The sequence below is a fragment of the Haliaeetus albicilla genome, chromosome W (genome assembly GCF_947461875.1).
Source record: "Haliaeetus albicilla chromosome W, bHalAlb1.1, whole genome shotgun sequence".
Taxonomy (NCBI): domain Eukaryota; kingdom Metazoa; phylum Chordata; class Aves; order Accipitriformes; family Accipitridae; genus Haliaeetus; species Haliaeetus albicilla.
This window is the reverse complement of record NC_091515.1, coordinates 32,752,246-32,776,455: the sequence shown is the minus strand read 5'-3', so window position 1 is coordinate 32,776,455 and position 24,210 is coordinate 32,752,246. Positions and strand designations below refer to the sequence as shown.

The 24,210-nt window shown below is 57.4% G+C and overlaps 1 protein-coding gene across 1 annotated transcript in view; it reads left to right on the top strand.

Annotated features, from left to right (window-relative positions):
- LOC104318944 (talin-1-like) overlaps window positions 1-23,480 on the top strand; it is a 30,708-nt gene extending 7,228 nt beyond the window's left edge. The window contains 49 exon segments of the mRNA XM_069775329.1: window positions 1,970-2,067; window positions 2,309-2,438; window positions 2,672-2,824; window positions 3,140-3,282; window positions 3,706-3,833; window positions 4,325-4,385; window positions 4,684-4,788; window positions 5,108-5,263; window positions 5,512-5,621; window positions 5,835-5,903; window positions 6,085-6,265; window positions 6,868-6,981; window positions 7,316-7,424; window positions 7,945-8,153; window positions 8,271-8,369; window positions 10,290-10,457; window positions 10,732-11,026; window positions 11,128-11,294; window positions 11,663-11,791; window positions 12,135-12,248; window positions 12,476-12,589; window positions 12,755-12,889; window positions 13,050-13,110; window positions 13,113-13,174; window positions 13,259-13,361; window positions 13,437-13,645; window positions 13,733-13,852; window positions 14,019-14,216; window positions 14,546-14,685; window positions 15,022-15,112; window positions 15,734-15,823; window positions 15,998-16,120; window positions 16,303-16,446; window positions 16,770-16,931; window positions 17,020-17,160; window positions 17,408-17,589; window positions 17,941-18,073; window positions 18,194-18,295; window positions 18,419-18,589; window positions 18,780-18,929; window positions 19,051-19,152; window positions 19,283-19,402; window positions 19,691-19,837; window positions 20,792-20,958; window positions 21,199-21,382; window positions 21,646-21,771; window positions 22,079-22,195; window positions 22,276-22,461; window positions 23,116-23,480. Coding sequence (XP_069631430.1) covers window positions 1,970-2,067; window positions 2,309-2,438; window positions 2,672-2,824; window positions 3,140-3,282; window positions 3,706-3,833; window positions 4,325-4,385; window positions 4,684-4,788; window positions 5,108-5,263; window positions 5,512-5,621; window positions 5,835-5,903; window positions 6,085-6,265; window positions 6,868-6,981; window positions 7,316-7,424; window positions 7,945-8,153; window positions 8,271-8,369; window positions 10,290-10,457; window positions 10,732-11,026; window positions 11,128-11,294; window positions 11,663-11,791; window positions 12,135-12,248; window positions 12,476-12,589; window positions 12,755-12,889; window positions 13,050-13,110; window positions 13,113-13,174; window positions 13,259-13,361; window positions 13,437-13,645; window positions 13,733-13,852; window positions 14,019-14,216; window positions 14,546-14,685; window positions 15,022-15,112; window positions 15,734-15,823; window positions 15,998-16,120; window positions 16,303-16,446; window positions 16,770-16,931; window positions 17,020-17,160; window positions 17,408-17,589; window positions 17,941-18,073; window positions 18,194-18,295; window positions 18,419-18,589; window positions 18,780-18,929; window positions 19,051-19,152; window positions 19,283-19,402; window positions 19,691-19,837; window positions 20,792-20,958; window positions 21,199-21,382; window positions 21,646-21,771; window positions 22,079-22,195; window positions 22,276-22,461; window positions 23,116-23,415 — 6,818 coding nt within the window. The 3' untranslated portion in view covers window positions 23,416-23,480.
- Window positions 23,481-24,210: the final 730 nt, after the last annotated feature.

The following is a 24,210-nucleotide window of genomic DNA, read 5'->3' as shown; positions in this document are numbered from 1 at the left end:
CTCCTCTCTCCTATTTGCATTCATCACCGCTATCCAGGACTAGGTGGGTTTAAACAGTCACAGGGGTCGTAGCGAGCATTAATAAATCATATAAGTTAATTTTTCCTTTCTTGGGGAATATATAGTCCTCCTCCAGATCTCTCCCCCCAGCAGCTCTCTGCCAGACTGTGCTGGTGCTCTGTTACCTTGCTAAGCTTTCTCAGCTCTAATGTTTCCTTGCGGCAGCAAGGCTCAAAAGTATGCTTATGGCACACGAACTCATGATGCGATTCACGCCCACACGGATGTGGCCTGTCCTCGGCATGAATGGGGGGGGCTGGAGCACTGGGACATCATCTTGGGGGCTCTCCTGGGTCCCTGTCACCTCCGAAAGTGGCTCTGCCACGGAGGAGAGCTGGAGGAGAGCCATGCATCAGGCAGGCAGCAAACAGGAGGTCAGGAGTTGTGGAAAGAGGAGGGGGAGTGCTGTGACGTCTGGGAGCTGTGAATTCCTCATGGATGAAAGGAAATGCCTTCTCATGCGGTGCCTGGCTAGCCTGTGGGACATGGTCTGGCAGATCATGGCTTTCGGTTTTGGAGAGGGACTGGATGTTTATGTGGATACGGGGCTGTAACTGTGTTGGAAGGAGCATTTCATTTCCTGCTTCTGGGTGTGAGCCAGCCTGCTTATAAAAAAAAAAAAAAAGGGCAAGGGGAAAACCTTAAAGGGAACTGCTTATTCCCAAGTTCCTTTTCAGTTGCTCACAGCTTTTCTTTTCCTATCAGTTCCTTGCAGCTTTTGTTTCTCTTTGCTCTCCTCACCCGGTGGCACTTGGGGGTCCCTTTTTGAGCTGCCCTGTTTTTTTTGTGACCTTTGGACTGGGGGAGCTTCAGTGTAGGTTTCCAGCCCTGCTCTTGCTCTGGCTTGGGAAGCACCTCTCCCTGCCCAAGCTATGGATCTGGGGCAAGCTGCTCAGTTTTTAGTGCTTTAGAATTATCCTTTTAAAATTTGCTTTGAAAATAGCTTTTTTTTTTTAATTAAAAAAAAAAGGTAAGCCTCAGTGATTTTTCTGCTCACTGTTTAGTGGGATCCTAACAGCAATGTTAGCCAGGCAGGAGCAGGGTGCCTCAAGAATTTGTTCCTCCCCTGCAGAGAGCTGCCAACGAGATGACTTATTATAAACTTAGCAGCCAGCCAAGACAGCCTGCAGCACGGGGTTGTTGGAAAGGTGGAGAAGGGCCTTTCCCAGGGCAAAGCCAGGCGTGGTCCTGGCCTCTTACAGCAAGAAGACAGGGCTATCCCCACAGGTCCAAGCCAGGGTGCCACTGCCTGGGCATCAGCAGCAGCACTCTTGCTGGGTACCCCAGCCCTGAGGGAGCAGGATTTGGTGAACAGCACTTCTATACTTTCTCACCACCTCTGAGACCTTGTAAGCTTCGATCCTGTCCTCCTTCAGCCTCCTCCCCAAATGGAGGAGTCCCAGCTCCTTTAGTCCCTCATACCAAGGCTCTGTCATTTAAGTTGCCCCTCTCTGTATCTTTTCAAACTCTACCATGTCCTTCTGGGGAGGTGTGGACCACACCACCACAGAGTACTCAAAGTGTGGATGTGCCTAGGTTTTATAGACCAGTTCCCAGCACCCTTCCTGGTGATGCCCAGCATTTTACTACCTTGCTTTGGCAGCTGCTACATGTTGCACTGAAGATTTTGGAGAGCTGTCAACAATGACTCCAAGCTCTTCCTTCAGTTGTGGTCAGTTCCAAGTTTGGCATTGCGTAGGCATGCTTCAGATGATTTTTTCCGTAGATAACTATATGGTAAAACATCTACCTTGAAACTCGTTTGCCAGCTTTTTGCTGGGCTCCAGCATGCATAGTACTGCTGTGCTTCACATGCTGGGCTGTAGGTACATCCCTGGGCACAGGCTGGTGTCTTGGTGGCCCTGTCCTGCTTAGGATTACCATGGCAGAGACTTTACCTGTTTTTCAGCCAATGATTTTGGGCTGTTCCTCTCGGATGAAGACCCAAAGAAAGGGATCTGGCTGGAGGCTGGGAAGGCTCTGGACTACTACATGCTTCGCAACGGGGTAAGCATCCATCCCATATCCTTCCAGCTGGTACCCGCCTCAGCTATGTGGTCAGACGTGCCCACAGTGGGGAGGTGCTGTGGGTGCCTGCTCTGCTGCCTTGCATCATGCCTGGATGTGTACCCCATGCCCCCCCCTCCCCCAATTGCACTGGGGAGATGGGAGCTGTTGACACAGTGGCAGGATGCGGGCGCCCTGCGCCAGTGCCACTGCTGGGAGCTGTGCTCCGCTGTGCCTGCAGGATACCATGGAGTACAAGAAGAAGCAGCGGCCCCTGAAGACCCGCATGCTAAATGGGACAGTGAAAACAGTGATGGTGGATGACTCCAAAACAGTCATGGACATGCTCATGACGATCTGTGCCTGGATTGGTGAGAGGAGGGGGCAGCAGCAAGGGGGAGGAAGGGAAGTGGGGAGAGATGGCAGCGTCTGGTGGGGGGTACCAGGGTACCGGCAGCAGCTCTGCAGCAGATAACCTGACAGTGGGGATGTCCGAGGGGGATGTGATGCTGGGGAGGGGATACCACTCTACACCCCTGCGTTGCTCCAGGCTCTGTATTTGGCAGTGATGTCATGCTGAGCTTGGTCCGCTGCGCTCCTGCAGGTATCACCAACTATGATGAGTACTCACTTGTTCAGGAGATTATGGAAGAGAAGAAGGAGGAGGTTACTGGCACCCTCAAGAAGGACAAGACCCTGCTGCGAGATGAGAAGAAGATGGAGAAGCTCAAGCAGAAGTTGCACACGGATGATGAGTGTACGTGCCTGCACGTGCTGGGGACAGGGTCAGCCTGTGCTGAAGGCAGTGGGAAGGAGAGCTGGCAGGCAAGGAGGGCAGCAGGGGCCCCCCTGCAAGGGGAAGACCCAATGCAGGGGAGTGGAGAGGACTGTGATGAGGGGACACGTGCCCACACTCCTTGGAGTCTCTCCTGTGTGGAGGCCCGGGGCAGAGGGATGAGAGCCAGGATGCACCAAACAGACATCCATTTCTTGCGCTGCGTGAGCAGCCCCAAGGCCAGGACCAGCCTTCCCTGGGTGTCCATCCTTGCTCACGCCCTGGTGTTGCCTGCAGTGAATTGGCTGGACCACGGCCGGACCCTGCGTGAGCAAGGCATTGACAACAACGAAACGCTGCTGCTGCGGCGCAAGTTCTTCTACTTCGACCAGAACGTGGACTCATGAGATCCTGTGCAGCTCAACCTGCTCTATGTGCAGGTACAGCCCTGTGGAGCACCTCTCTCTGCTGTCCGTGCCAGCCCCCTGCCAGGGCTGGTGGCTGAGGGTTTTGGCCAGGAGCCACCACAGGGGGCACTTCAGGATGCCCAGTTATCTCCTGGGATAGATTTCCTGGGTAAGAGCCAATGCTGGCAATCCCAGCCCTGCCCTCTGTGTACTCTAGAGCTCCCCAGGGGATCCCATGTCTCCTCTGCCTGGTATGAACCACCCTGATGTCCTGCTGCTGTTCCTTTCCCAGGCATGGTGATGGTCCCTGTAGGGGACAGCCTGCCCCTAGATCCTCCTCTTTTTCATGGCTACTTCTTTTCTGTCTGGAAAACAAGTCCTGCCTGGTGTGGAGGGGAGCAATGGCAGGGCTGCGTGGCTGCCCAGCCCGCAGCTGTGTCTTCTCTTCCTATGCAGGCTCGCAATGACATCCTTAATGGTTCCCACCCTGTCTCCTTTGACAAAGCCTGTGAGTTTGCCGGCTACCAGTGCCAGATCCAGTTCGGGCCACACAACGAGCAGAAGCACAAGCCAGGCTTTCTGGAGTGAGTGTCCTGGGGAGCCCCTGGGCTTGTCTCCAGGCGGCTTGAGCAGCTCGGCAGCCCCCAGCACTGTGCCGGCACACAGCGCTTGGGGATGTGGGTGTCTCTGGAGTGACCTCTCTCCTCCCTGCAGCATGGTGCCCAAGCATGGAGGTCCATGCCAGCTACCCATCCTGCTCCCTCTGGCACGTCCCTGGGACATGCAGCCAGCTCCCCTTCTGATGGGGGGGACCTCAGCCTGCCGTACAGCCTCCCATGATGTCACGTGAGGGGCTGCATCCTTAGCACCTCCACCCTGCTCTCAGTAGGATGGCTCCTGGGGCAGCTTTCATTACTGCAGCAACCTCTCCCACATCCTTCCTGCTCCCAAAAACTCCCAGCCCATGCCCTGGCAAGGGTTTGTCCAAGGCTTTGGGTTGGGCCTCTTTGTAGGCAAAGACAAATGCTGGCTTCAGGCTCTGGCACTAACAGCTGGCTTGGCTGTCTCTTGGCAGACTCAAGGATTTCCTGCCCAAGGAGTACATCAAGCAGAAAGGGAAGCACAAGATCTTCATGGTATGTGTGGGGGGGGGGGTGTTAAGACCTGGGCTTCTTGTTCTTCCTTGCCAAAGGTTAAGGCTGTTCTTGTCCCTGGAGGCAGCATGTAGTGGCTTGGCGGGTGAGAAATAGGAGCATGAAGCTGTAGGTGGGCAGACAAGGCAGCTCCTGAGGTCTCAGAGGGTCAGAGGGATGGTGTAGCAGGGGCAGGGGATGCCAGTGGGGCAGGGAGAGCCTGGAAAGGCAATGACAGGGCGATGGTGGCACAGCCAGGGGACCGTGGAGCTAGTGCAATGTTCTCTCTTTGCTGTTGCAGGCCCACAAGAACTGCGGGAACATGAGTGAGATCGAGGCCAAAGTTCGCTACGTGAAACTTGCCCATTCCCTCAAGACCTACGGGGTCTCCTTCTTCCTGGTCAAGGTAGAACAGTGGCTCCCCTGGCCAAAATTTCCCTTCTCCAGCATCTCTCCATCTGTAGTTGAGCTGCTACCCATCAACCTACATTGCTCCAGTTTTCCCTGCATCCCCACTATCTGCCTGTCCTTCTTGGCCTTCCCTGTGTGCTGCCTTCCCACTTCTTGGTTCGCACTTTTTCTCATTTTCAAGCCCCATGTCATGGTTGTCACCACCTGAAAGTGTGGCCTTGGGGGTGTTTGGTAGCCAAGGGAGGCCTTAAAGGTCTCTGCCTGGACAGATCTGTCCCAGGAGCAGCCCGTAACCCTTCTGTCACGGCCCGCAGGAGAAAATGAAGGGGAAGAACAAGCTGGTGCCACGGCTGCTGGGGATCACCAAGGAGTGCGTGATGCGTGTGGATGAGAAGACCAAGGAAGTGATTCAGGAGTGGAGCCTGACCAATATCAAGCGCTGGGCAGCCTCACCCAAGAGCTTCACCCTGGTAGGGGCCAGCCCTGGTCCTCCACCCTGCCTCCCTGGTGGTGCCCCTGTGGGGGGGCTGCTCTCATGCTAACCCCTCTGTTGGGTATTGCCCTGCGGTGGGACAGCCTTGCCTTCCTCCGGTGCCTCTCCCAGCCCCAGCTTCTGTTTTGGAGGCTGGCACTGGGCGCTTAGCGCATACCAGAGGGGCTGGCTCAGAATAGCTGCCAGTGCCCTGCTCCAGTGCTACCCTGTGCCATGCCGTTGCAGGATTTTGGAGATTACCAGGATGGTTACTACTCAGTGCAGACAACAGAGGGGGAACAGATTGCCCAGCTGATTGCTGGCTACATTGACATCATCCTGAAAAAGATGAGGATGTGCTGGGAAGGGCAGCTGGGCACTGATAACAGTCTTCTCTCTGGAGAGGGGTGCAGGGTGCCCCTTCCAGCTGTCTCCAGACAGCTGTTGGCACATGGTGCTGCTGGGGGAACCCCATGGCCCTGGTATGGTGCCTGGGCTGCAGGAGGAGGGGGAGGCTGGGAGGTGTGTGCTGGCTGATGTGTTTTCTCTTTCCCTCTGCAGAAAAAGAGCAAAGACCACTTTGGACTGGAGGGGGATGAGGAGTCCACCATGCTGGAAGACTCCGTGTCTCCAAAGAAGTAAGTCCTCTAGAAGCAAGTTAGCTGCCAACCAGAAGTTGAATGGAGAGCAGGCTCCAGCCAAGCTTGCAGTACAGCATGTCTGGAGGAAGAGCTGCCAGTCCTTCAGCAGCAGCGCTCCCGGAGAGCCTGGTGCCAGGGCCATGGGCATCCCTTGACCTGGTATTTCTTCCTGTTTCAGGTCAACCGTCTTGCAGCAGCAGTTTAACCATGTAGGCAAGGCAGAGTTGGGCTCGGTGGCCCTGCCATCCATCATGCGGACAGGGGCTGGAGGGCCAGAAAACTTCCAGGTGGGCACAATGCCACAGGCTCAACTGCAAATCACCAGTGGCCAGATGCACCGAGGGCACATGCCTCCCCTGGTAAGCTCTCTCTGCACCCACCCTAGGGCACAGACTCCGAGAGGTGTCCGTCAGGCTCATGTAGACCCATCCATTTGGGTCTGTGGCTAGGCATTTGCTTGCCATGAAGAGCAGGGGCTCTGTGCCGCTGGCTTGGCTGAGCTGGCATCCTCCTGCAAACTTGAGCTCCACTCTGGCATTTTCCCCTGGCTGGCAGCCATGGCCTCTCCTTCAGGTTGTGCCCCCCCAAGCTGCCGTGTCCAGCCAACCCTGGTTTACAGCAGAGCCCTACATCTGGTGTTGGTGTCCCCCCCTTCTCTGCAGCCAGAGAAGCATTTAAAAAGGTCCCTCTGCATCTGTTCCCTAAGAGCTGCCTAACTGCAGGACTCACTCATGCCTACCCTGGGCAGATGCTTTGCAGTGGGCTGGGGCATTTCCCAGGGGGAGGTGCAGAGGGGAGACCCCCTTTTTGCTGGGTGCACCCCCCTTTTGTGGAGGCACTTGCCTAGAGCACTGTCATCAACAGCATGTTACGCCACGTTGGGGGGTGGAGGTGCATGAGCTGAATATTTGAGCCTAGACATGGAGCCCCTGGCATGCCTCAATCTGTCCCTGTGTTGCAGACTTCAGCCCAGCAAGCCCTGACTGGCACCATCAACTCCAGCATACAAGCTGTGCACGCAGCCCAGGCCACGCTGGATGACTTCGAAACCTTGCCACCCCTTGGGCAGGATGCTGTGAGTGCTGGGTGAAGAGGGGGTGCTGGGGGGAACCTCACTGGAGGCTGCTGGCCAGGCTGGGTGAGGCTGGCCACATTCCTAGGAGAGGTGTCAGCAGCTACCAGGAAGATCTGCTGCCTGCAAAGAGGTAGGGTTGTATCCAGCTCTGGGGGCAGAAGCGGAGGGGGGCACTTGGTCACGTCGCTTGGTCAGGATGGGCTGGGGAGTTTTGGGTGGTGACAGCTCTTCCTTTCCTCTTCCATGTCTCCTCTCTCCTGCATTATTCTGTGTGAGCGTAGGTGCAGCTCCCCACCTCCACCATCACCTCCTGACCTTGTTCTCCCAATTTCAGGCATCCAAAGCTTGGCACAAAAACAAGATGGATGAGTCAAAGCATGAGATCCACTCCCAAGTGGATGCTATCACTGCTGGCACAGCCTTGGTGGTCAACCTCACTGCAGGTATATGGAGGGTTGGAGAAGAGGGATGCCCCTGTCTCTGGAGAAGGCTTGGTCTCTCTTGTCTGGCTGAAGGTTGTATCTCCTGCCCTCCATCAGAGACTGGAGGAGACAGCCAGACAGCCTGCCCTAGCTAGAGCTAAATCAGCCCCAACTGCTACTAATATGCCTGTAGAGCCAGCTGTGCCCCTGCAGCTCACCCTGCCTTTACATCCCCCAACATCTCTGCCTGTGCCCAGCCCAGTCCTTCCTCCCAGTCCTTGGCTGACCTGCCATCCTCTGAACCAGGAGCGTGTTGTCCAGTCCCTGCTATAGCTCTGGGCACAGCCGCGGCACAGTGTAGCTCTCCTTCCCCAGGCTCTCCTGCCCAAACTCAGCCAATGCGACTGTCTTTTTGGCTTAGGAGCCAGGGTGTCTCTCCCCCCGCTCCTGGGAAGGAGGACCACATCGGTGACAGGCATGGGGATGCTCTTGGGGCATCGCTGAAGCACATCCCATCCTGACTCATCTCCTCCCTGTGCAGGGGATCCAGCAGACACAGACTACACCGCCATGGGCTGTGCCATCGCCACTGTTTCTTCCAACCTGACGGAGATGTCCAAGGGCATGAAGATGCTGGCCGCGCTGATGGAGGATGAGGGAGGGAATGGGCAGCAGCTTCTGCAGGCAGCCAAGAACCTGGTGAGCGCTGTCTCGGACCTGCTGAAAATGGTGCAGCCTGCCAGTGCTGAGGTGGGGGGCAGGAGGGGCCGTGGGGCCAAGAGGTGGGTGGAAGCCAAGGGGAACCATCAGGACAGTTTTTAGGGCTTGCTCATGAGCCTGGTGTTGCTTTTGCCTCATTCCTCACAGCCTCGCCAGAATCTCCTGCAGGCTGCCGGCCTTGTGGGCCAGACCAGCGGGGAGCTGCTGCAGCAGATTGGGGAGAGTGACACCAACCCTCAGTTCCAGGTGAGTGCACCTGGTGGCACCCAGGGACACCTGCTCCCTAAAACCATCAGCCTTTGCACAGGACCAGCAGGAGGGCTCCAGGCCAAAGCTTGGCCCTGTGCATGGCAGTGACTTTGCTGAGGGAAGGGACAGGCCATTGCCCATCTCTGGCCCTAGAGCTGTTGTGATATAATGCCTCTTATCTTGTGGATTTCCATGTAGATCCCAGAAAGCCAGTGTGCTTGGATCCTGCCTGCCTCTGACCCAAAGATGGTAAAAGGGGGCTGTAGGCATGGCTTGGTGGTCCCTGACCTCTCTGATGCAAGGAGTGCTCCTCTGGGGATGATCAGCTGAACTCTTTGGAGAAGGGCTCTTGTCAAAAATCTGCTTTTCTGGTAGTCAGCTCTCAGAAGTCCACGCACTCAGGTCACTGCTTGGGCAAGTGCTGCCCCAGGAATCGTCCCTCACAGCTGCCTCAGCTCCTGCCTGCCGCCCCCTGCCCGTGGTCAAGAGCTGCCTGCCTGCCCCCATCGGGGAACTGGGAACCAGGGTGGCTGGAGCTTCGTGGGATGGTTTTTTTGGTTTTGGTTTGTTTTTTTTTTGGCTGAGCTGGCTTCCAGCTGGCCTGTTTTCCCCACGACTGCTGCTTCCAGCACAAGGGAGGTAGCACACCGTGCTGGGGAGGGGGATCCAGCCATAGTACAGACCAAAATGGACTCCAGAAAGGAGGAGTTTCTGTTCACTGCAGCCGCATGGCCTCAACATGAGTGGAAAAGCCTGGACAGAGAGCCAAGGGGAGCAGAAAAGCTAGGACCAGGGCAGGGGGCCATGCATGGCCAGGCAACAGTGTCAGGACAGGGCAGCTCCAAAGGGCAGATTTAGGACCTGGAAGACAATTTGCACACGTGGGGTGCTCTGCCCTGCAGCTGCCAGACCCAAGTGTATCTGCTTCCCTCCCTGGGCTCCTCTGGCAGGATGGCTGCTTCTTTGCCACAGTCAGATGCTGCGGTCTGAGGACTCTGGAGCTGGGTGCATGTGCTCTTCAGCCTCTCCTCCTGTCTGGAAGGTTGATGGTTTGCAATGGGAGTAGTCTTGGCTTGCAGGAGGTGAGGAGATGCTGTGGCATTTTTGGTTTGGTGACCAGAGGCTTAGCTGCCGTGGGGTGCGGGGCCACTCACCACGGGTCTGGTGCCCAGTGGGGAAGCAGTTTATCGTGTGCTGGTCACTACCTGTTGCATGCTGGCAGTGTGGCCCTATGCCTTCTCTGCCATCCCTGGGGGAGAGGAGGCTGGTTGCTGTGTCATACCCCTCCTTTAGCCCTGGGAATGACAGCAGAGATGTAGCCCGTTGCTAAAGAGCTAAAAAATAGCTGGCATGCCTGCAGTACAGGTGACCAGTGTGGGCAGCAGCTCCTGCTCACCTTTTGCTGGTGGGGTGAGCCCATGGGCAGGCAGTGCCGTGGGGTGAGCCCATGGGCAGGCAGTGCCATGGGATGGCACTGACTGCTGCCCACAGTGCAGCTGTGCCCATGGCTGGCTTGTGCCTGCTGTTTGGCTAGAGCCCGGCATGGGGTGCGAAGCTGGGCAGTGCTGGCAGTGCCTCACAGCAGGTTGTCACTGTGGTACAGTCAGGGACTCAGTGCGGGTTGTTGCCTGGGGAGCGGGCAGTGAACAGGTCACGGGTGTTGGGGTGATGCTGAGTGTTGCCCGAGCTGCTCTGGGCGGTGGTCATGGCAGCGTCCTGGCGCAAGGAGGTGCCACAGTGCAGGCTCAAAGCCAGGTTACAACCTCACTGCTGGCCGTCACACGCAGTAGGGATGGGTTTGAGGTGTTGCCAGCCACTCCAGGTGTTCAGTGCTGGGCTGGAGTGGATGAAAGACCCCCCCCTGCTGCTGGTGCTCCCACTGCTGCTCCCATGCTGACCCTCTCAGTCTCCCCCCAGGATGTGCTCATGCAGCTGGTGAAGGCGGTGGCCAGTGCTACCGCCACGCTGGTGCTCAAAGCCAAGAACGTGGCTCAGAAAATGGAGGACTCGGTGCTGCAGATCCAAGTGATCACTGCAGCCACCCAGTGTGCCCTCTCTACCTCCCAGCTGGTGGCCTGCACCAAGGTAAGTGATGTTAACCCTTGTCTCGGCATCACTGCAAGCATCACCTGGGTGGTGGTGGCTCTAGCCAGTGGGGTTGTAGGTGTGCCAGGACTACATGTCCTCAGGTGGGATGTTAGGGGTCTGGAACCAGAAGCATGGGCTGCCTCGGGTGTTTGCCACCCCCCAACGCTGAATATCCTTTTTGGAGGAGCAGAAGTTGGGGACAGTTGTCCCTGCAGAGCTCCTACAAGGAACACACCACACTTGCCTCCCAGCCTTTTCTCCTCCCCTCCAGGTAGTGGCTCCCACAATCAGCTCCCCAGTCTGCCAGGAGCAGCTGATCGAGGCTGGCAAGTTGGTGGCCAAGTCGGCAGAAGGCTGTGTAGAGGCCTCTAAGGTGGCCACCAGCAATGACCAGCTCCTGAAGCAGGTGGGGGTGGCAGCCACAACCGTCACCCAGGCCCTGAACGACCTGCTGCAGCATATCAAGCAGTACGCCATGGGCAGGCAGCCCATCGGGCGCTATGACCAGGCCACCGACACCATCCTCAACATCACCGAGAACATATTCAGCTCCATGGGTGACGCGGGTGAGAGCAGCTGATGGCACCCGGGGTAGAGCATGATGGGTGGGGAGGTATCGGGAAGCCCATGGGACTTGCTAACAGGCCACCCTTCCTTTCTTTCCCAGGGGAAATGGTGCGTCAGGCTCGTATTCTGGCCCAGGCCACCTCTGACCTTGTCAACACCATCAAAGCCGACACGGAGGGAGAGACTGACCTGGAGAACTTACGCAAGCTGCTGAGCACAGCCAAGATCCTGGCTGATGCCACCACCAAGATGGTGGAAGCTGCGAAGGTTCGTGGCGTGCAGGAGGATAGGTGCTGGCTCTGGCCCCCATCTGATGCCATTGGCTCGGTGCTGCAGAGGGGACGAGCAGCCTCTGGGTTGGGGAGCAGTTCCCAGAGTAAGGTCCTGCACTGAGCCAAGGACCTGTGCGATGGAGTGGGGCTCCTCCTGAAGCTGTGGGTAGTAGCAGAGTAGCTGTTAGATCTCCTGCTGCTGAGCTCTCTAGGAGAGGCTTTAGGTATATCCCCAGCACCGTAAGCAGCTGGGCTGCCTGGGGGGTGTTCCCCAGCATCAGGCCAGAGTACAGTCGCTGCTGTCAGGAGGACAAGGGACCCGGTGGCCCCTGCAAGGTGTGATGGGGTTCCTGCTTTCTCCAGGGAGCCGCAGCCCACCCAGACAGCGAGGAGCAGCAGCAGCGGCTGCGCAAGGCGGCAGAGAGGCTCCGCACGGCAACCAATGCTACAGCCCAGAATGCCATCAAGAAGAAGCTTGTGCACAAGCTGGAGGTGAGACGCTGGGCAAGGGGCTGTGGAGGGCGAGCAGACGTGGTCAGCAAATGAGACCTGGCTGGGAGTCCCCGTCTTTGAGCTTTCTGGAGGGATAAAGTCCTCTTCATGTACAGTGTCCATGCTGCATCCTACAGAGACCTCCCCACTGCTCCCTTTCTTTCCCTTGTGCGCACCGTGTTGCTTTGGGATGCCAGGCATCAAGGGTGCTGGGGATGCTCCGTTGTCGCAGGTGGAAACATGGGAGAAGCAGCTTAGGGGGAGCTGGGCCCTGGTGCATGGCAGGAAGGCTCCGGGGTAGGCTGCTCTGCCACTGGTGCTAACTCGTGCTGCCCCCCACCAGCACGCAACCAAGCAAGCTGCTGCCTCCGCAACCTAGACCATCGCTGCCACGCAGCACACTGCCTCCTCCAACAAGAACCCTGCTGTGCAGCAGCAGCTAGTACAGAGCTGCAAGGTAAGGGCCCAGGCCAGATCCTGGCATCTCCTGTGCCACCTGTCTCTGTCCCTTCTCCCGTCAGCCATGCCAGGGCTCTGTGCTTGGCCTCAGCGGGCAGGCAGACCTTGGGGTCCTCATGTAGCTCCCCCAGGAGCCAGTCTTCTGGTCACTGGTCCTGAATTAGATCCGTGGAGAGGGCCGTCTCCTCCCAGCTAAGCCTCTCCAATGACCCTCCTCTCTGGCAGGCGGTGGCAGAGCAGATCCCAATGCTGGTGCAGGGCATACGAGGAAGCCGGTCCCAGATGGACAGCCCCAGCACCCAGCTGGCTCTCATTGTTGCCAGCCAGAACTTCCTGCAGGTATCTGCACTGCCCAGAGCCTCCTGTGCCAGCTCTGGCACAGGTGTTACAGCTTTCATACCGTGCCTGGCCCTCCTAAGATACTGGGAAACCTACTGCACGTGGGCAGCAGAGAGATGCTGCATGTTTGTCCCCTTCTCACGGCTTTTTCTTTTGGCCTGGCAGCCTGGTGGGAAGATGGTAGCTGCAGCCAAGGCCACAGTCCCCACCATCACAGACCAAGCCTCCGCGATGCAGCTCAGCCAGTGCGCCAAGAACTTGGCCACGGCTCTGGCCAAGCTCCGCACAGCCACCCAGAAGGTGAGAGGCTGGGTCCTGTCGTGTGGCAGAATCCCGGCTACGCAGAGCAGAGTGGGGACGGTGGGGCAATGAGGACAGCCCAGTGTCAGGTCACAGTCTCTGCTGTGGCAGGGTGGGCTCGGCGGTTACCCCACTCACCTTCCCTTTTCCCTTGTCGCAGGCTCAGGAGGCGTGTGGACCCCTGGAGATAGACTCCGCGCTGGGTCTCGTGCAGAGCCTGGAAGCTTGCAGGAAGCTAAGGCAGCTGCCTGCGACAGCAAGCTCAAGCCTCTGCCGGGAGAGACGGTGAGGGCGTGGGGAAGGGTGGTGTGGGAGCCACCAGGCTGGAGGTGCAGTCCACTAGCATGTCCCCACTCATCCCCCCTGCAGATGGAGAAGTGTACCCAGGACCTGGGGAACAGCACAAAAGCTGTCAGCTCTGCCATCGCTCACCTCCTGGGAGAGGTGGCTCAGGGCAACGAGAACTACATGGGTACTGGTCTCTGTGCCGGGGCTGGGAGAGGGGAGGGGGCTGTGCTGGTAGCGACTGACCTCTCCACCCCCCCAGGGATTGCTTCCCGAGAGGTGGCCCAGGCCCTGTGCTCGCTTGGCCAGGCTGCCCGCAGTGTGGCAGCCAGCACCCCCGACCTGCAGGTGCGGAATGCCATGCTGGAGTGCACTGGCTACATCATGGATAAAGCCAACAACCTCATCGAGGAGGCGTGGAAAGCGGTGGCCAAGCCTGGTGACCCAGAGAGCCAGCAGCACCTGGCCCAGGTGGGGGAGCCCTGGTGCCCCCCGCCAGCTCATGGGAAGGGCATGGGGCTGGCTGGGGGACAGTGACCACTCTTTGCTTCTCCGCAGGTGGCCAAGGCGGTGTTGCAGGCCCTGAGTCGCTGCGTCAACTGTCTGCCAGGACAGCGGGACATGGACGCTGCCATCTGCATGGTGGGAGAGGCCAGCAAGAGGCTGCTTGTGGATTCGGTGAGCTGAGCTGGGGTGGGAGGGGAAGGGGGGAAGCCTTGTAGGGATGCAAGCCAGTCTGTCCGTGCTGGGTTCCTCTCTAGCGTGTCCCCAAGCAGGTGCCAGATCTTCATTCTCCATCTCCATCCTCTTCGCCACCTCTCCTAACCCCTCTCCCTGCCTTCAGTTCCTTCCCAGCACCAATAGCTTCCAGGAGGTGCAGAGCCAGCTGAACAGGGCGGCTGTGGGGCTCAACCAGTCTGCCAACGAGCTGGTGCAGGCATCACGTGGCACCCCTCAAGACCTGGCCACATCTTCCGGCAAATTTGGGCAGGACTTCAATGAGTTCCTGCAGGCGGGAGTGGAGATGGCCAGCCAGTCCCTGGTGAGAGCAAATACCCGTTGGGGGATCCTGGGTATGGTGAGAGGTTTGGGGTGCCTGGGAAGGCAGCTGACTGCAGGCAGGGTGGCCAGGCAGCAGCGGTTAGGGTGGCTGTGACCAACGCAGCTGATGAGATGGGGGTCTGGGGCTGTGCAAAACTGCAGCAGCAGGGGGAAAGTGGCTTGGGTTGGTTCAGCGAGTGTTGCTGCCATATCCTTGCTGTTGGTGGATGAGTTGGATGAAGGGCTCAGCTTGGAAACCACCAGAGAAGACCCAGGGTTAGTGTGGAGCTTGGAAACCTGTTGCAGGTAACTCTTCTTGGCTCCTTGCAGAATAAGGAAGACCAGGCACAGGTGGTGTCGAACCTGAAGAGCATCTCTATGTCCTCCAGTAAGCTGCTGCTGGCTGCAAAGGCGCTCTCTGATGACCCCGCAGCCCTCAACCTCAAGAATCAGCTGGCGGCAGCGGCATGGTAGGAGGAACCACTCCCCATGAGCTGTTTGCTGTAGCAGTGGGGCTGGGTGACGGAGCCGGCGTTGATCCGTGGGTCTCTCTCCATTGCTCCCGGCAGGGATTGTAGGGTTCGGCGTTCGGAAGATCTCGCGATGTCACAGAAAGTTAAGAGGGTTAGTCGCAGCCTTATGATGTATCTGTAATCCCGCCTACCCTTGTTAGTATAAAAGGAATTAACTGCGCAATAAAAGGCGGAAGTTGGCGCTCACACTGTGTGTGTTATCTGTCTCTTTCCCTGGTCCGGGCCGACCAGTGATCTAATCGTGGCACCTTGATATGCAGCGAACGCTACAAGGGATATGACCAACAGCATTAACCAGCTGATCACCATGTGCACCCAGCAGGCGCCGGGCCAGGAGTGTGACAATGCCCTGCGGGAGCTGGAGGTGAGAAGCCACATCTTTCCAAGGCAGTGGAGGGGCTGAGATGGCTGGGTGCTGAGATGGTGAGGAGGGGTCAGCTGCGCCCCACTACGAGGGGTGGGAGGGAGTGAAGAGGAGATGCAAGTGGGAGGGCGTGGACCCTTCCCCTGGATGTGACAGCCATGTTGTCGTGGTTTCAGCCCAGCCGGTAACAAAGGACCACGAAGCCGCTCGCTCACTCCTCCCGCCCCCCTCCGGTGGGATAGGGAGGAGACGGAGGAAAGAAAAGGAAAAAAAAACCCAAAAAACCGGAACCTCGAGGGTTGAGATAAGGGCAGTTTACTGGGACAACAAAAAAAAAAAAAAAAGAGAAGTTACAACAACAACAACGGTACTAATGAAAGAATATACAAAACGAGTGATGCACAGTGCAACTGCTCACCACCCGGAACCCGACGCTCCACCACTTCCCCCACCGAAAGCTGAGAGAGCACCCTCCAGCCCGCTCCCCATTTATATACTGAGCATGATGTCACATGGTATGGAATAGTTCAGGTCAGCTGCCCCGGCTATGCCCCCCCACCTCCCAGGTTCCTGTAAAAATTAACTCTATCCCAGCTGAACCCAGGACACATGTCCTTGCAGACAGTGAAGGAGCTGTTGGAGAGCCCCACCCAGATCGTCAATGACATGCCCTACTTCAACTGCCTCGACAGTGTCATGGAGAACTCCAGGGTGAGCCCTGAGCTGGGGGTGGAGGTTTGGGGAAGGATGGGGAGATTTGGGAAGGATGTGGGGACAAAAGGAAAGGTGGTTCCTCCTCCGTTGATGAAGCACAATGAGCTCTGAGCCTGGGAGCACTGTGGGAGTGGGAGGTAGTCTCTAACTGGTGCGTGGTGTGTCCTGCAGGTGCTGGGCGAGTCCATGGCTGGCATCTCCCAGAACACCAAGAACAGCAAACTGCCCAAGTTCGGCAAGTCTATCAGTGCCACCTCCAAAGCTCTCTGTGGGCTGACGGAGGCAGCTGCCCAGGTGAGACGCACTTGGTCCCAGCCCTGAGCATTACACCTGGTGCATAGTTGCCGTACGCACCCCTCCCCTGCCCCTCTAAGCCTGGCTCCATGGGATGGTGCTGCTAGCCTCCTCCCCAGCCCATGCCTGCTCTGAGCCTCCCCACTGCACGCAAGCTCTCACTGCCTCTCTCGTGCTCCCAGGCTGCCTACCTTGTGGGGGTCTCAGACCCCAACAGCCAGGCTGGACAGCAGGGCTTGGTAGACCCCACTCAGTTTGCTAGAGCTAACCAAGCCATCCAGATGGCCTGCCAGAACTTGGTGGACCCTGCCTGCACCCAGTCCCAGGTGAGCATGAGGTGGGGCACCGTTATGGGCATTTTCTTGCACAAAAGGGAGTGTGAGGCTAGCAGGAAGAACTGTGTCCTAAGAGTTGGCCAAAATTACGGGTAGTGTCTCATCAGGCCCCATCAGCTGTACTGGGAACTAGCTGGCAACAGTGACAATCCAGATGGGGGGGCTGTATGGGTGTGCAGGACCTTAACAATCCTTCTTGGGTCCCAAGAGGGGACTCTGTGGTCACTGGTGCCCCATATGGGGCTGGCGGGAAGGGAGAGCTGTGGGGATGGGGAGACGCAGTGGGTCCTGCTTCACCCTGCTCTTCCCCGCAGGTGCTGTCAGCAGCCACCATTGTAGCAAAGCACACCTCAGCCCTGTGCAACACGTGCTGCCTGGCCTCCTCCCGCACCACCAACCCTGTGGCCAAGCGCCAGTTCGTCCAGTCAGCCAAGGAGGTGGCCAACAGCACAGCCAACCTAGTGAAGACCATCAAGGTGCAGTCTCCCTGCTGGGGCGCCGTGGTGGGGATGGGATTTGGGGCATGGTGGCGGCTGGATAACTGTCCTGGTTTCTCCACGCTAGGCCCTGGACGTCGCGTTCAACAAAGAGAACTGGGAGCAGTGCTGTGTTGCCACCGCCCCTCTCATAGAGGCCGTGGATAACCTGACAGCCTTTGCCTCCAACCCAGAGTTTGCCACTGTTCCTGCCCAGATTAGCCCAGAGGTAGGATGCTGCAGGGGCAGGGAGGGGATGGCCTGGCTGTGACAGGTGCTGCTGAAGGGTGGGGAGGAGCTGTGCCTTCCCCTGAGCTTGGTATGGGGCTTCAGTGTGGGGCTGGAGCTTGGGGGGGTGGCAGCAAGCCTTGGGCTTTGAGGGGCTGCTCCAGTGTGAGGGTCATGGGAGAGGGAGGGGGTAACTTCCCACGCACAGTCCCTTGTGTGCATCACCAGCCCATCGTCTCCCCATGCAGGGGCACAGAGCCATGGAGCCCATCGTCTCTTCAGCCAAGACCATGCTGGAGAGCTCTGCTGGCCTCATCCAGACTGCCTGCTCTCTGGCTGTCAACCCCAAGGACCCACCGCAGTGGTCAGTGCTGGCCAGCCACTCTCGCACCATCTCAGACTCCATCAAGAAGCTGATCACCAGCATGAGGTGAGGCAAGTCCTGTCCGCTTGGCCATGGCCCTGTCCCCACTGGTGGGTACCCCTGCTCAGGCTTACTCCAAGTGAGCATCCCCAGGGACGTTTTGGCTCATCTTCTCAGCCACTGCCGGGGGGAGGCAAGGGATGGGATGGAAGATGCCATCCCTCATCCTGTATGGGAGCTGCTCCTCCAGCCCTGGCACAGGTTGATGGGGACGCATGCCAGCGTGCCTGGGCTCTGACACCGGGTTGCTCCCGGCCCAGGAGAAGGGGTCCTGCCCCTCACCAGCACCAGCTGAGACCAGGGGCGAAGGGGTGGCATAGTGCCTGCCAGCACCAGGCTGATCCATCTGTCACGCAGGGACAAAGCTCCGGGACAGCGGGAGAGTGATGAAGCCATCGAGGCGCTGAACAGATGCATGCGGGAGGTGGACCAGGCCTCCCTTGCTGCCATCAGCCAGCAGCTGCCCCCCCGAGAAGATATCTCCCAGGAGGTGGGTTGGGGACACTGCTGCAAGTTCAACTGGGGTGGGTGTCCTTCCCCCTGGCTCCCAGCAATGCGCAGTGACCCCGGCCCCACTGCAGCCTTATGCAATGCTCTCTCTTTGCGACAGGCTTTGCACAACCAGATGATCACGGCTGTTCAGGAGATCAGCAACCTGATCGAACCTGTGGCCAGCGCGGCACGAGCTGAGGCCTCGCAGCTGGGGCACAAGGTAACGCGGGGATGGGGATGGGAAGCTGCTGATGAGGCGCTCGGTGCATGTGGAGGATCTTGTGGCGGGAGAAGAGGTGCAAGGCAGCCGGGGCTGGAAGCTGCTGGCGCTGCTCTTCCCTAGGTGTCCCAGATGGCTCAGTACTTTGAGCCGCTCATTATAGCAGCTATTGGCACTGCCTCCAAAACACCCAACCACCAGCAGCAGATGAACCTCCTGGACCAGACCAAAACGCTGGCTGAGTCTGCCCTGCAGATGCTATATACGGCCAAGGAGGCCGGTGGGAACCTGAAGGTGAGCAGGAGGGGCACATGTCGACAGCATGCTCCCCTTCGCGCATGGGTGCCACATGAGAGGCTTGGCCCTGTGCCGCACACGTGTACGCCAGACACAGAAATCTGGCTGGGACTGCCGTAAGTGTGTGGCATCCTCGGTGGGAGGGGAGCTGCTGCCTGCTTTCTCTCGCTCTGACTCATCCTTGCAGCAAGCTGCCCACACCCAGGAGGCTCTGGAGGAGGCCATGCAGATGATGAAGGAAGCGGTGGAGGACCTGACCACCACCCTGAACGAGGCAGCCAGCGCTGCGGGTGTTGTGGGGGGCATGGTGGACTCTATCACCCAGGCCATCAACCAGGTGAGGGGAGCACGGAGAGGACTCGGCCAGGGCTGGGGATGGAGGAGAGGAAGAGTCAGTCAAACCCTACAAGGTCTCTGGGCTGGGGCTGGAGCCAGACTCTCCTGATGGTCTCTTGCAGCTGGACGATTGGCCAATGGGTGAGCCAGAGGGGACCTTTGTGGACTACCAGACCACGATGGTAAAGATGGCCAAGGCCATCACAGTGACTGTGCAGGAGATGGTGAGTGCAAGCAAGCCTGTCGCCACAGAAAGTGGTGCCTGCCACCCAGGCAGGGTCACCACCCTCCTTGCTTTTGCTTGCCTGTCCCAGCGTAGGGCCCCTCCACCTCCTGCTCTTCTTCCATCGGTAGGTCACCAAATCCACAACCAACCCAGATGAGCTGGGCATACTGGCCAACCAGCTCACCAACGACTACAGGCAGCTGGCGCAAGAGGCCAAGCTGGCTGCACTCGCTGCCGAGAACGAAGAGGTGCGAGCGTGGGGTGTACTACGGGGCAGAGCAGGTTTTGCTGGGGCATGAGAGCAGAGGACGGGGGCACTTGAACCTCATGTTGGAGCTGGGGGCAGGCAGCATTCAGACCTCCCTTGCAACACAGTGTGGAAATGCAAAGCAAAGCCATGTTTCCTTTTTCCTCCTCCTGAGCTGGGAGGATTGGGAGAGAGGAGCTGGGTGGGGGTGGCTGGCATTTCCCACTGGGTATCACGGATGCAGGGCTTAGTTCCCTGCTGGCTCTCTCATGCATGTGTTCCCCTCCAGATTGGCTCCCGCATCAAGCGCCGGGTGCAGGAGCTGGGTCACAGCTGTGCTGCCCTGGTCACTAAAGCTGGAGCCCTGCAGTGCAGCCCCAGCGATGCCTACACCAAGAAGGAGCTGATAGAGAGTGCACGCAAGGTTTCTGAGAAGGTGAGCGGCCTGGAGAGAGGTGCAGTGGCATGGCGAGGTGGGGAGGGATGCTGGATTGAGCCACGTGCCCTTGGATTCACTGCACTGGGTCCTCCCCTGGTCCTGTTGGGCTCTGTCAGCTCTCTCAGCCACGCTTGCCCTGGCCTGATTCAGCTGATGGGGTGGAGGATGGATCCCTCTCTCCAGGTACTTGTAACAGCAGCTGGTGCTGTGATGGGTGAGTGCGACATCCAGGTGCTGCCTGCTGACATGCCGATGATGTCCTGCCAGGGAAGACTGATCTACATACTGGTGGCAGCCCAAGGTCCTCCAAATCAGCTCTTGCAGTGGTGGGTGTAGCATTTGATGCGTCTCTAGCCAGCCTGCAGCTCATGCTGGGTGATTGATCTCTCCTGTACTTTTTGCTGGCATGGTGGAAAGCATCCTGTCCGTCAGTCAATCTAAAGAGCACACTTCTGAATAACAGACAAAAATATGGCTAAAAAACTCTAGTTGATAAGAGTAGAGCAGCAATGCTTATAAGCAAGGTTACAAAAGCAAAACAAACACTTGTTCATAGTGCCTGGCACATGTCTGCATACTCAGGGCCTCCTGCAAGGTCCTTCCTTTCCAAGATTGCTTTCCATCAGGAAACATGTTCTCCTATGAGTGCTTGCCCAAGTACAGAAATTGAGTTGAGCAGTTAAAGAAGGAATGAGCTGCGATGTTCTGATGCCCATTGTGCAAACTTTATTTATTTGGAAACTAGCAGAGTCCAATATCTCCTGGACCCCCAAACACGATAGGTACAAGGTAAAAATGTGGAAGCTAAGAAGGGGTGTCCAGACCACATGGTTCCCAATTCCCCTCCTTGGTGTGAAGCAGCTCCATCCTGGGGAGGTATCGGAGGAGGTGTGCAGTGGAGGTTGCCTGAACCTGCTATGCTTCCCCAGTCACCCTGCTCGTACCCTGCAGGTGTCTCATGTGCTGGCAGCCCTGCAGGCTGGGAACCGCGGGACACAAGCCTGCATCACAGCAGCCAGCACTGTTTCTGGCATCATTGCTGACCTCGACACCACCATCATGTTTGCCACGGCAGGAACCCTCAATCGGGAGAACTCTGAGACCTTCGCTGACCACAGGTACCTGGGTGCCTCGCCCAGCCTCTGCTCAGACAGAGATAGGGGGTAGGCTATGTCCTGCAGTCTCTCATCTTTCTGAGCTGTGGACCAGCCCCAAGGAGGAGCTGCAAGTTCAGGTCACACTGGCTGTTTCCCCTCCAGCTTGTATGTACAGAAGGCAGGGTCTAGAGTCTCTCTACACCCCAAGGAGCATGTGTGTGTGGAGGGCTGTGTCCTCTCTGACTCCCTTCTTCTCCCTAGGGAGGGCATCTTGAAGACAGCCAAGGTGCTGGTGGAGGACACCAAGGTGCTGGTGCAGAATGCCACAGCCAGCCAGGAGAAGCTAGCCCAGGCTGCCCAGTCCTCTGTGTCCACAATCACCCACCTAGCAGAGGTGGTGAAGCTGGGTGCTGCCAGCCTGGGATCTGAAGACCCGGAGACTCAGGTGGGATGGGGTGTGTGGGGTTGAACAGAGGCTGCTCATAGTTTGCTTGAAGGGGCTGAGGGTTGAAGGTGTTGTGTGGTGTTCTGGGCTGGACTCTGCGTGTTGTGGAGAGGGCTGGCTGGGCTTTGGCTGGTGCTGGCTGAGCTGGACTCCGTGTATACTGTGTGCCCTGGGGTGTCCAAATTTCCCACTGCTGGGCCACACTAGCCCCAGCCTGAGTGTAACCATAGCCAAGCTGTTGCCCTGGTCTTGTTCTCCTCCAGGTGGTCCTGATCAATGCTGTGAAGGATGTGGCCAAGGCACTTGGGGACCTGATCAGTGCCACCAAGGCAGCTGCTGGCAAAGCTGGGGATGACCCTGCTGTCTACCAGCTGAAGAACTCTGCCAAGGTCTGAACTGGATGTGATGGGAAGGAGGGGATGGGGCAGGGGGCTGGAGAAAGAGCAGGGGGGCTTCTCTGCCTGCCTGGGGGCAGGAGGACAACTGGGAGTCAGTCAGGGCAAGGGGGGAGGAAGGGGCACCTAAAAGGTGGAGCACAATATGCAGAGGAGACATTGATGGGAGAACAAGATGAGGTGGTGTGAGTAGAGTATGGGGATGGGGCAGTTTTGGACCAAACCACGAGGGAAGGACAGGTGCCAGCAGCAGCCCAGAGCTTGTGTGGGGCTTCACCTGGTGTTCTTCTCCCTTCCACAGGTGATGGTGACAAACGTCACTTCCTTGCTGAAGACGGTGAAGGCCATCGAGGATGAGGCCACGAAGGGGACGCAGGCACTGGAGGCCACAATAGAGCACATGCGCCAAGAGCTGGCAGTGAGTACAGTCACGATGGCGCGGCTGCCATCCTGCCCACTGGCTGCCCCCACGCCTCACTGCCGCCTCTCACCTCGCAGGTCTTCTCCTCCCCCGTGCCTCCCGTCAAGGTCTCCACTCCGGAGGACTTCATCTGTATGACGAAAGGCATCATGGTGGCTGCAGCCAAAGCGGTGGCCGCTGGCAACTCGTGTCAGCAGGAGGACGTCATTGCTATGGCGAACCTGAGCCGCTGTGCCATTGCAGATATGCTGTGCGCCTGCAAGGTACGGCGGGGATCAGCAGGGGCTGTGGGTCTAGCATGGGTTTGTGAGGGGCAGCGTGCGCCCTGCAGGGGAGGTGCCTGGATGTGAATTGGGGTTCACTGTCTCTGGGTGTCGTGGTTTAACCCCAGCCAGCAACTAAGCACCACGCAGCCGCTCACTCACTCCCCCCCATCCAGTGGGATGGGGGAGAAAATCAGGAAAAGAAGTAAAACTCCTGGGTTGAGATAAGAACGATTTAATAGAACAGAAAAGAAGAAACTAATAATGATAATGATAACACTAATAAAATGACAACAGTAGTAATAAAAGGATTGGAACGTACAAATGATGCGCAGGGCAATTGCTCACCACCCGCCGACCGACACCCAGCTAGTCCCCGAGCGGCAAATCCCTGCCCCCCACTTCCCAGTTCCTAAACTAGATGGGACGTCACATGGTGTGGAATACACTGTTGGCCAGTTTGGGTCAGGTGCCCTGGCTGGGCATGAGAAGCTGAAAAAATCCTTGACTATAGTCTAAACACTACTGAGCAACAACTGAAAACATCAGTGTTATCAACATTCTTCACATACTGAACTCAAAACATAGCACTGTACCAGCTACTAGGAAGACAATTAACTCTATCCCAGCTGAAACCAGGACACTGGGTTTCAGGAAGCCACCTACCACCCAGAGGTGAGCAGGGACATGCGGCAGCGGGTGCTGCACTTCGGCAAGGAGTGCACTGATGGCTACCTGGAGCTGCTGGAGCATGTGTCAGTGGTGAGTGTCCCTGCCCTGGTTCCCAGAGTGTGCAGAGGCTGCCCATGGATGCCAGGGTGCTCCTCAAACCCCCAAGGTTCTCTGGGCTCTGCGCCTCCTCCCACTGAGGTCTTTGCACGGCCCCCTTCACTGCCTGTGCCGGCACAGCACATGGCCGAGCCCCTGCCATGGAAGCAGATGTCAGAGAAATGAACAGGTTCTGAAGAAAGGTATTTGGCTAACAACAGATTGAGATTAACTGGCTGTAAACAGGTGGAGGCTGGAAATTTGACAGCACGGGAGCAAAATCCTGAAGCAGCTTCCAGTGAGAGTGGTGGGAGTAAGAGACTTCAGCCAGTGGGAGAGGGGCAGTGCCTGTGATGGCAGAGGTGATGACTGCAAGACCTAGCTACACCCTTTTGATCCAGTCTTCCTCTAGATTAGTCCTGTCGCAGTAGAGACGGACACGACAAGTAATAGATCATGCAAAATGGCTACTTTATTGTTCTAACACAGCTTTTTATACCCTTCTTTAGAGTATGTGTTAGTATATGATTGGTTTGGTTAGTAACTAACAATTCATGAATGGTGAGTTCGTTAGGACGGTTCTTCTTATCACTATCTTGTTTTTGTACTGGTCTTCTCAGATCTTTCCAGACTCTTCAAGGATATACTACAAGCTGCTCAAGGTCGCGCTGTTCTCGAACTGTCAGGAATTCCGTAGACTCGTTGCATCCCCTGACAATCCCCCCTTTTTGTATTTGTGCTAAAAATATTGTCCCGGCTGCCCTCTGCAGGGCCCTTTGCAGAAGGCTGAAAAGACAGGGCAACATCAGGAGCATAGTTATCACAACCAAGATCACTACCCCCACAGTCTTGAGCAGAGATATCAACCATCCAGACAATCCCCAACCCTCGAACATCTTCGTCAGCCAATCTAATTCATCACTTTCTGTCAGCTTCTTGACTCCCTTCTTTAATTGTTGAATACTACTGAAAATGGATTCT